Here is a 10,881-nt window from a genome sequence, read left to right on the forward strand (position 1 = left end):
CAAGCCGCGCCCACAGAACCTGTAGTAAAAAATTTTGAATGTCACCACTGCAAACTAGGTAACATCATCAGTGCTAAAAGGGAGTGGGGTTTGTAGAGAGGAGGAAGAGGAGGAGGAGGACTGTGGAATTCTTAGTGCCTTGTGAGCTTGATGCTTTTCTTCAAGACGTTTGCTGCAAGACGTTTTATTACCAAACTAAGTAACATCATCCGTGCAATGCGTCCATCTGTCAGAAACGGTGTAGGGTCTCTTGCTTGAGAGGGGGGGTTGGACTAGATGACCTACAAGGTCCCTTCCAACTCCGTTCATCTATTCAACCCCCCCCCCCAACCCCAAAAGGGGGAGGCCAGGCAGGGAAACGCGGCTCCTTTAAAAGAATCGAACGGAATGTATCAAAACAAAAGCGCGGGGCCGCCCATTGGGCGCCCGGCGGCCACGTGACCCCACAGCTGATTTCCTGCGCTTTTATCCCCTTGCCTTTGATCTCCTTCTTCGCTGCTTCGGCTCCTTTGCGGGCTTCGCGGCCGGAGTGGATATTTTTCCCCCTTCTTTTTTTCTTCTTCTTCCCACGACGAAGTTCCCTGGCCGGAGAAGCGCAGGAGGCTCGCTCCCCTTGGCAGCTGACAGCTGAGGATTGATTGATCCGTATTGGGGGACCCCCCTACCCCCAATTCCACCCTCTCCTCCCTCCCCCTCCCCTCCCCCGGGCTCCCCTTCCGAGCCCTTCCCCACCACGCGCGGACAAAGGCGAAGCGGCCGCGGGCTGGGAGGGCGGCTTGTTGGGGGGGGAAAGGCCCGGGGCTTCCTCCATGGCGCAGGCGGCTCCGCTCAACCTGCTGGAGCCCGGCGGCTTCCCCATCCAGGTGGAGCACGATCGGAAGCGGAGGCAGTTCACCGTCCGCTTGAACGGTAAGGGCCCGGGGGGGGGAGAAAAAAAGCTTGGGGAAGCCCCCACCACCACGGGGGTTCCCTTCCTGGCCCCCTCCCTCTGGCACTGCAATGGAGCGAGGAGGGGGGTCTTTTGTTCGCCACCTGGCAGGGCAGAACCCCCCCCCTATGGCTGCTGATTCGGCAAAGCCATCCGAATTTGGGGAGGGGGTTGCAAGCAAGCCCTGCCGGGTGGGGTGGGAAGGGGGGCTTGATTAAAGACAAGGAGGGGAGGGGGTTGCCCAGCGGAGCAAAAGTGGCCGTTTAAGCTCTCCACCTTCCCTCCCTCTATCCCCACCCCCCACCAAGGAAATCCCGGAGATTAAAAGGAAATTGGGGAGGGGGAGTTGCAAGCAAGCCCTACCGGGTGGGTTTGGGGTGGGGGGTTCGATGAAGCCAAGGAGGGGAGGGGACTGCCCAGCGGAGGAAAGGTGGCTGCTTAAACTCCCCACCTTCCCTCCCTCTACGCCCCCCCCCCTCCACAAGGAAAACCCGGAGATTAATAGGAAATTGGGGAATTGAAAAGACATTGATTTCAAAAGCGGCCGTCGTTTTTGCAACCGGGCGTCCCCGGGCGCACCTTACTGGGTTAGTTGTGGGGGGGGGGAGGGAAGCCTCCTGCCTTTTTCCTCCCCTTCACTTTCTATTTTTAAAACCTGGCCTCTCGACGCGGCCTTGGACGCTTATTAATCCTCTGCTATGCTCCGCTTTGAGACCTCCTGGATTGATTTGGGTGGGTGGCTGGCTGGCGCTTGCTGAAGAGAGTCTCCTGGTTTGGTGACTCGAGAGTCCTGTACTGAAGGGTTGACAGCTTGGGGGGGGGAGGGGGCTGGCTTTGATTGATCAGATTAGATGGCTCAGTGACCTAAGACACTGTGCTTGTCGATCAGAAAAGTCAGCGGTTCGAATCTCTAGCACAGGTATGCCTGAGCAGGGGGTTGGTCTAGGTGACCTCCAAGGTCCCTCCCAACTCTTGTTCCTGTTACTAAACTGACTTTGGGAGGCTTGGAAAGCCGCCAAATGCTGGCTTGGTTCAAGGCCTCTGAAGCCTTCCCCTTCTGCTAAACCAGGGTTGTCCAAACTTGGGAACTTTAAGACTTGTGGACTTCAACTCCCAGAATTCCCCAGCCGGCTGGCTGGGGAATTCTGGGAGTTGAAGTCCACAAGTCTTTAAAGTTCCCAAGTTTGGACACCCCTGTGCTAAATCATAGCTTGCTGCTGCCCTTGGCTCCCTTGTTGTCATGAGCCCAGCTGTGATGGCTAATCTTACAAAGACTCTGGATTTGCTGAATGGAGTTAAACCAAGCCCATCCCACGGTGAGTTAGCACTGTGTTTAGTCAAAGATGGAAACTTTTCAGATGGGTGGACTTCAACTCCCAGAATTCCCCAGCTGGCCTAGCTTTCAGCTGACAGAAACCTTTGGAGAGAAAGAAACCCAATAAATTGGATTTATAGTTGGGAGGCAGACACAGCTGGCTGACGAATTCTGGGAGTTGAAGTCCAGCCATCTTGAAAAGTTTCCACGTTTGAAAAAAAACGGGGTTTAGCAAAATATATACCAACCTAGCCTGTGTGATTTGTGGCTTAAAGGTTTTGACTTAGATCAGCCTCCTGGCCTTTATTTAATGTTTTGCATCGGTAGTTAAACCATGGTTTAATAGGAAGTGCAAATTAGTTTCTGGTATAGTGTTATGCTTGAGCTAATGCACGTCGTACACGGGAGCTAAAGAGTCTCTTTCAAACTCTCTTCGTTTTCCTTGCGGCTGCTCACTTTTTAAAAGTTGGCAGTTTTTGTTAAAGTTTGTGCTTGTTTCATTCCAACGGCAGGCTGCGTTAAAACAGATAAACAACTCGGAAAATGAATGCAGCCCGTAGGGCCGCTAAACGGCTGAAAATAGAAATACACAGCATTTGTCTTCTTTTCCTCTTGGGCCTGGCATGGCTGCGAACGATCGACGGTCTTTGGACAATGGGTGAAAGTAAAGAGCGAATGAATTTTGTAGGCTGGAAGGGGGCTCCAGCAGCCAAAGGAATCAAGCTTTCCTTAAATAGCACAAGGTTAAAATAGTTCCATAGTGACGGATTGCAAAGGAAATCTGCCCGACCTATAAATCAAGTGCGTTTGGGGTTTGTTTCTCTCCAAAGGTTTTGTTTCAGCTGAAAAGATTTTTTTGGGGGGGGAGGGAGGCGGTAAAGTCATCTTGAATTCCGTTTGGTTGGGAAGAGAGATGGTCAGAGAGTACGAATGGCGTCTTTTAGCCGTATTTATACAAGAACGGAGCATTTGAGGGGTGGGTGGGAGGAGATAACCAGAACAACATATGCTTGGATTTCTTGGCTCAGGTTTAGGAAAGTTCTCCAGAGTTAGGCTGGCTTGATTCAAAGTTCATGATTCAGACAGACATGAGAGCAGTGTTCCAATATTTGAGGGTCTCCTCCCAAGACGAGGGTGGTCAAATTATTTTCCAAAGCACCAAAAGGCAAAGCACTGTTTTGGACTATTTGAGGCCGTTTTTTGGACCTGTTCTTTAGCAGTCCGTTTTTTTGACCGCTAAAGAACAGGCGTCGACTTGGGAGTAAGGCCACAGGTGGACGATGAATGGCCCCTCCCAGAGGAAATAAAAGAGGAGCGAAAGGGGAGTGGAGTTTGCAGGGAACAATTAGTTCGCTTCATTGGTTCGTGACTCTCCGAGGCTCCTTGCCAAGGTCTGCAGATATCAGCCTGGCAGCTCTCCTAGGCAGATAAGGTCTGTGACTGTAAATCCTCCCTTGAAAGACTTTGCTGGATGTGAAGGAGCAGAATTCACAGTCAGTTAATAAGAGGGTTTTTTTGTCGGGACCAGGAGTTTGCTTCATGCTCCTGGGAAGCCTCGGTCAGAACATGTACCGTATTTTAAATTTTCTGGGTGTGGGTGTCTGGTGTGACATGGTTTTTCTTTCCATTTGCAGGCTGCCATGATAAAGCGGTCCTGTTGTATGAATACGTAGGGAAGAGGGTGGTGGATCTTCAACATACAGAAGTCCCAGATACCTACAGGGGCAGAGGAATCGCAAAACATCTGGCCAAGGTATGGATTAGCTTGGTTGCCCTTCCTGAAAGAGAAACATGAGGTCTTCGGGAGGGGGGGGGAGGATTTCTGCTTTCCCATTTAATTAATTCTAAGTTGTCTTTTTTCTGAATACACCCACAAAGATTTACATACCGTGCAGGGAATGTAAAGGTTTTGTAGGAGAAGGAGTAGCCGAACCTGAGGGGGCGGAGTCAAAAGGGGAATTGGCTTAGAATCCCTATGTAGTCACAAGCAGGCTAAGTCCAACCGCCCTTGAATTCCATGGATCCTGATTGGATCCTTAGTTGAGAAGATTTATTTGCATAGGCAAGAGTATCAATAAATCAATATAATTGGACCTTCCTGTGTTCACACCTGACAGGTTGTTTCTTACAAGCAGCAATTACTTAAACAAGAACCAATGATTATTATAATAATCAACGTTCATTCACTGTTTAATATTTTAAAGTAATTATTTAGCATACCTCCCAATTAATAAATAATGAATAGATGCCTTAATAATACAGCCGTACCTTGGTACTCAACTCCTTTGAGACTCATGGAACCTGGCGCACTGAACACAGTTTTGGGGCATGTTAAAGTCTAGTTTTAACTTTTTTCAACCTTGACAAATTTAAGATATACTAAGTTCAACTCCCAGAATTCCTTGATGGCTGGAGAATTCTGGGAGTTGAAGCCCACCCACCTCAACGTTGCTAAGATTGAGATACATGGATCTATATTTTGCCAGAGACGCGATGGCTCAGTGGCTAAGGTGCTGAGCTTGTCGATCAGAAAGGTCGGCAGTTCAGCGTTCAAATCCCTAGTGCCCTGTCACCGAGTGAGCTCCTGTGACTTGTCCCAGCTTCTGCCAACCTAGCAGTTCAAAAGCACGTAAAAATGCAAGTAGAAAAATAAGAACCATGTTTGGTGGGAAGGGAACAGCGTTCCGTGCTCTTTTGGTGTTTAGTCATGCCAGCCACATGATCTTCGGTCATCGCTGGCTCTTCGGCTTTGAAACGGAGATAAGCAGCTCCCCCTAGAGTTGGGAACGACTAGCACCTATGTGCGAGGGGAATCTTTACCTTTAGTTTTTTTTTCTATTTGTACTTTGGTGGATTAACTCTACTATACCTTTGTGAGGGAGGGAAATAAAATTTTATTGTACATATTTTGGGCATTTTTTCTTTTTAGAACCAGAGTATTAATTCCTAGAAAAGTGCAATTAAAAAAGAGATTAAACTTGGCATTTGTTAAACCTGTCGCTTCCAAAGACATTTCCAAAATAGAAGGTGGTTTTTTTGTTTGTTTAAATCCATTTTATTGCCACCAACTGAAGGAAAATTCACCCAGTAAGGTTGATGACCCAAAGCTCACATTAACGCTGTCTCAGCCAAGCTTGTTGGCTGGCTGAAATCCACACATGGAATAGAATGTTCTCCTAGCGTATTGAAACCGACACGATGCAAATCTGATTTTCTAGCTCTAACCGTCTTTTCTTTCAAGCGATTGTTTAAAAAAAAAAATCGTAAATCCCATTGAGAGGTTCAGCCACTGGCCCGGGCACCTCGGATTCTCCAGGCTGGTTGAGAAAAACTGGAAATGAAAATCCCACACATTTGGAGCAAGCTGGACCAGGGACCACTGCACTTCCCTCTGAAAAAAATAAAATTTTCTTGGTTTAATTTCCGTCTATGCGCATGGATTTTATAGCTGTTGTCCAGCAGCGTTTCAGCCGCTCCCATCAAAATTGCCTTGTTGGACTTTCGCTGCTGATTCCTTGTATTATCCTCCGGCCTTTGTTCGTTAAAGTAGCTAATGAGCGTGGAGAAACCGGTCCAGAGCTGATTACAAGCTGGGGGCTCCAAAGGGGGGGATTGAACTTGCTTCACAATCCGCAATTGATGGATAAGCCTCTTTGGCTTGCAAATTCTGATCCTTAAGAGGCCCGTTATGGTTTTGCTAGGATCTTGATTCTTGATTCTGCGTCCTGGTTTTCTTTGATCTCCTCTGAGCTGGTCTGTTCTTCTTCCCGAGGATGGTTTCCTTGATCTACATAAAAAGTGTTCGGAGCTAGGCTTCCCCAAAAGGCACGAAGCAGATTCCGACAAAACCCCTTTTATTAAACGAACGTGAATTCCTCTCATTCACATTCAGCAAAGCCCTGGCAAAACAGTCTTTCAAAGGAGTATTTATGACCACAGACCTTATCTAGCTTGGAAAGCTGCCATGTAACTTTTTTTCCAAATGAGGTGCTGTGCAAGGAAAGACTGGGCACAGAGTCTCTAAAAGCTTGGATGGAAACCATGACCTGGGATGACTTTTGCTCAGGTTTGGCTAATGCTTGTTGTGGCCAGGAAGAAGATTGGGCAACAGGGAGTCACACCTTCCTCCAAGATGGTTGGATTATTTATGATGATTCAGAAGCTGGAGTTGGGGCAGGAGGAGTCCACGCCTACACATTTGGGCTAGCAGAAGGCAAAATTGCTAGAGAATATTGGGTCTAAGCCTGTTTTGGCCCGCCAGCACAGCTGGCAGCAGATTCGGACAGTGAGGAGGTTGGGGAGGAACCTGGGCCAGTCCTGGAGTCTGGGGAAGGCTCTGATGAGGGCTCTGTGTCGGAGGCAGAGAGGGGGCCAGGGCCGTATGCCAGTTATCAGCTGCCTTCAGAGTCAGACATCTGTGAGGCAGACCAACAGCTGGAGCCTGTTCCCAGTGTGCGCATGCGCAGAGTTGCCAGACGAAAGGAACAGCTGAAGAACGGGGGTCGACTTGGGAGGAAGGTCACAGGTGGACGATGAATGGCCCCTCCCAGAGGGAATAAAAGAGGAGCGAAAGGGGAGTGGAGTTTGCAGGAGACAATTAGTTCGCTTAGTTGTTTCATGACTCTCCGAGACCCCTTGCCAGGTTTTGCAGATATTGACCTGGCAGCTCTCCAAGCCAGAGAAGGTCTGTGACTATAAATCCTCCCTTGAAAGACTTTGCTGGATGTGAATGAGCAGAATTCACTCTCCCCGTCTCTCCCTCAGGCTTGCCCCACAGAGGCCCCTCCTATCTTATTCCCTTGTCTCCCTCAGGTTCCTCTCCAAACTCCCAGCCCATAGGCCGGATGAGTCACGCGCTGGCCACACCCAAGTGGCAGTTGGAATAGAGTTATTTTCAGGTGGGGAGGGGGAGTAGAACGTCTTAACTCCTTAGCATCAGAGCATGTTAATAATACTATCAGAAATACTAATGATCTGATGGTTGTTTTGAAAAAATCCTTTCTTAGCGAGCATTTAGAAGCCAAGAGGACACATACGTGCCATATTTCAAATTTGTAGGCTTTACGGTTCAGGAGATTTTGTGATGTCACGTGAGTGGCATTTCGCATTTATTATTTTCACATAAATCCACTCCTTGCAACAGAATCTCTAATGCCGGTTGTGGTTGTCATTTGTGAACTACCTCTATTTCAGAGGCTAACTCTGTTTCTTTCTCCTCTTTGTTGTCAGGCCGCATTGGACTTCGTGGTGGAGGAAGATCTGAAAGCTCACCTCACTTGCTGGTATATCCAGAAATACGTCAAGGAGAATCCACTGCCCCAATACATGGAACGTTTGCAGTCTTAACACAGAACCTTGCTTGGAGATGGCCGCCTGGCCCTTCTTCTAGTGACTCGCCCTGGCCTCAAAAGCTCTCACGGGGACACCCTCGCCTGCCTCTGTACATGCTCAGAGGCCCTGCTTTTGGAAAAAAACAAACAAACCAGATGCCGTGATTTCTCAACCGTGCTTCAAAGCCGTCCGGCTGACCGAGAATTTTACAGTCTGAATTTGCCTTTTTTCTCTTTGGCAGGGAAACCCCCTGGGGCAAAAATCCAACCTCCTGCCAGTGGGGTGAACTTGTGGCGGTGTAGAAGGCCATGGGGTGGGTCTGGTTTTCAACGAGGTTTGAGCTAAAGCAAGTCCGCTTCGCCGGTCTTCTTCTGGGGCAGCATGGAGAAGACAGAAGCCGAGCTATCAGGGTGTCTTTGAACCCTTGGCTAGGTTGATCGTGCGGCCACGCGGTGGGATAAACATGGAGCCGGATACAAGCGGTCCAATCAACGTTGAGCTCCTGCCATGGGATCTCACCACCCTGCCGAAGCACGGACGGACATGAAGAAAGGACTTTCCACGGGGACGCTGGCTCAACTTAGCTCACAAACAGGGCAACGTGTTGGGTGTTTTGGGGTGAAGGTGTGTGAAGGAGAAGCTTAGGTGGTTTCTACGGACATTTTGAGGAATGGGTTGGCACTGCTATTTATCTCGTTTTGGTGGGATCTCTCTTCCCTTCTCAATCTCCCCTGGCTCAAGGGAAAGAGGGAGTGAAACAAAAGAAGTCTACTCCGGGGGCAGGGGGGGGGGAAGTTTGGTTCTCTTGGATCGAACGTCTTCATTTCTTCAACCCTTCGCTTCTGGCAGGGACAGCCAGGGGTCCTGGGAAGAGTGGGTCAGAATAGTGGGATAGAAGTGGGCCCCTGATAGGATTATTATTAAGCTAGGAAGTCCACGCTTGGCAAGTTTTAAGACCTGTGGGGATTCTGGGAGTCGAAGTCCACCAGTCTTCCGGTTGTCCAACTTCAGCAACTAATTTAAAGACTAGTGGACTTCGACTCCCAGAATCCCCACAAGTCTTAAAGTTGCCACGGTTGGATGCTCCTGTTGAAACATTGCATATCCAAGAGTGAGACGACTGTCAAAGTTGCCTCTTTAGATTGCAATGGCGTGCAAGATAATACAGTAAGATTTTGCAAGGAAGCTGTAATCGCCTTCTGTTTCCTGTTCTCTTCCCCCACCCCCCCCCCAATCCTAAATTGGGGGTGGGTGGGTGTTTATTTAGTCCTATTGTCCCTAGCCAAGCAGCCTCCAAAGGTCTAGGAATACAGTTTCCATCACTTGGGGCCAGTTCAGAGGGTGCCCGCACTGGGGAAATGAGGTTTAATAGGAAGGTGGCACCTGGAAGGATTTGCTTGTCGTACAATTCGAACACTTGACACTTCTCCTCCTTACCGTTTGATAACTGTCATGGCCCCTCCGTTGTCTTCAGTTGTCTCTACGCCCTCCATATCTAGAAAATACTCTTGGGTGCTGAGGAGGAGGAGAGAGATGAAGTATCCTAAATACGATGGGAATATTTTCCTGGGCTGAAGAGAGAAGCTTGCAAAGGTCAGCCTGAAATGCAATATTTCAGAAAGGCTCCAGTTTTCTTCCGCGAGGCAAAGAAGTTCAGCAAAAAAGTTTAGCAAAAAAGTTTGTGGAACTTACTGAGATTTTTTTTTGTTTATTAACCCTGATGCTTTTAATTTGGGCGATGGGGGGGGGAGAACCCTTCACTTTTCTGCAGTTTTAAATTTTTGCGTTGCAGAGGGACAAGGGTCTTCCAAGGGCGGCAGGGGGTGGGGGGATAGCGATCAAATCCTTATCCTTGAAGGACTCACAAAGTCCAAGGTGGTGGAATGGAGGCCCCCCCCTGTTTTTTTTCACTCTATGGGAGTATCTCAGTTGTAAGTGTCTTCAGCGCAGCTTTGGTCTGTCTCAGAGGTGGTGGAATTCCAGCTGTGGTTGAACTGGCTAGAGATTCATGGAAGTCCCAACTTCTCTGCAAGAGGCCAAATTGGGGGGGGGGGGGAATGAAACTTTGAGCAGAACTTTGGGAAGGAAAAAAAAATACTTCTGGGATCTGTTGGAGGAAGAACGGGGCACGGATGAAGCACCTCTTTATTGTTAGATTGCGGGTGGGGAGTCCAGGTGGGCACATAGAGCTTCAAGCCCCCCAGGGCCCAGCCTCAAGGACCAACTGCCACCAACTCATCAGCTTAGAAGATTCGGAGGAGGGGAAGGGGGGGCTGGCTGGCTCTGTGGGATTACTTTCATCCTTATTCTATGTGCCTTTCTGACCTCAGGATTTCTTAAACTGTGACCTTTCCGGTTGGTGTACATGTGTGCTTTTAATATTTTCTTCCTCCTCCGGGTTGTGTTATTAATAAAAGTCTGACCCTGTTGCATGAAATGTAATTTGGTAAAAAGTGTGGCTAAGGTGTTTGGTCGCTAAAGTTATCACTTGCTTTTGGTGGGATTGGGACTTGTACAGACAATGGAAAAGGACCCAGATTCACTTATGCCAAAGACTGGAGGGTTCGTTCTCTCTCTCTCTCCCTCCCTCCCCTTTCTCCTCTCTCTCTCCTCTTTCTCCCCCTCTCCTCTCTCTTTCTTCTCTTCTTTCTCCTTCTCTACTCTCCCTCTTTCTCCTCTTCTCTTTCTCCTGCTCTCTCCTGTCTCCTTCCTCTTTCTCCCCCCTCTTCTCTCTCTCCCCTCTCTCCCCTTGTCTTTCCTCCCTCTCTTCTGTCTCCCCTCTCTTCTTCTTCCCCCTCTCCTCTCACTCTCCCCTTTCTCCCTCTCTCCTCTTCCTCTCTTTCACCTCTTCCTCTTTCTCCTTCTCTTTCTCCCCCTCTTCTCCTTTCTCCCCCCTCACTCCTTTCTCACTCCTCTCTTTCCCCTCTCCTCTTTCTCCCCCTTCTCTTTCTCTCCCCCCCCACCTCTCCTCTTTCTCCCTCTCTTTCTCCTACTCTCCTCTCTCTCATCATCTATTCAATCAATATCATCAATCATTATTCTAGATAGAGGAACTTTTCAATGTGAGGTCCAGAGGCAGCCAAAAGGACTGTTGTTTGGACAGATTCATAGGCCAATGCTAAGCCATCATATGGGGACTGGAGACTAAAACATATGAAGAACGGTTGCAGGAACTGGGTATGTTTAGCTTAAGAGAAAGAAGGACTAGGGGAGACATGATAGCATTATTCCAATATCTCAGAGGTTGCCACAAAGAAGAGGGAGTCAAACTATTCTCCAAAGCACCTGAGGGTAGAACAAGAAGCAA

The 10,881-nt window shown here is 48.7% G+C and overlaps 1 protein-coding gene across 1 annotated transcript; it reads left to right on the top strand.

The window, feature by feature from the left end:
* Positions 1 to 458: 458 nt before the first annotated feature.
* On the top strand, positions 459 to 10,011 carry NATD1 (N-acetyltransferase domain containing 1). The gene is made up of 4 exons (XM_081965685.1): positions 459 to 909; positions 3,878 to 3,996; positions 7,473 to 8,506; positions 8,605 to 10,011. Exons 1-3 carry the CDS (start codon positions 810 to 812, stop codon positions 7,587 to 7,589), a joined length of 336 nt encoding a protein of 111 aa, XP_081821811.1. The 5' UTR covers positions 459 to 809; the 3' UTR covers positions 7,590 to 8,506; positions 8,605 to 10,011.
* Positions 10,012 to 10,881: the final 870 nt, after the last annotated feature.

The sequence above is a fragment of the Natrix helvetica genome (assembly GCF_964273705.1).
Source record: "Natrix helvetica genome assembly, chromosome: 13".
Taxonomy (NCBI): Eukaryota; Metazoa; Chordata; class Lepidosauria; order Squamata; family Natricidae; genus Natrix; species Natrix helvetica.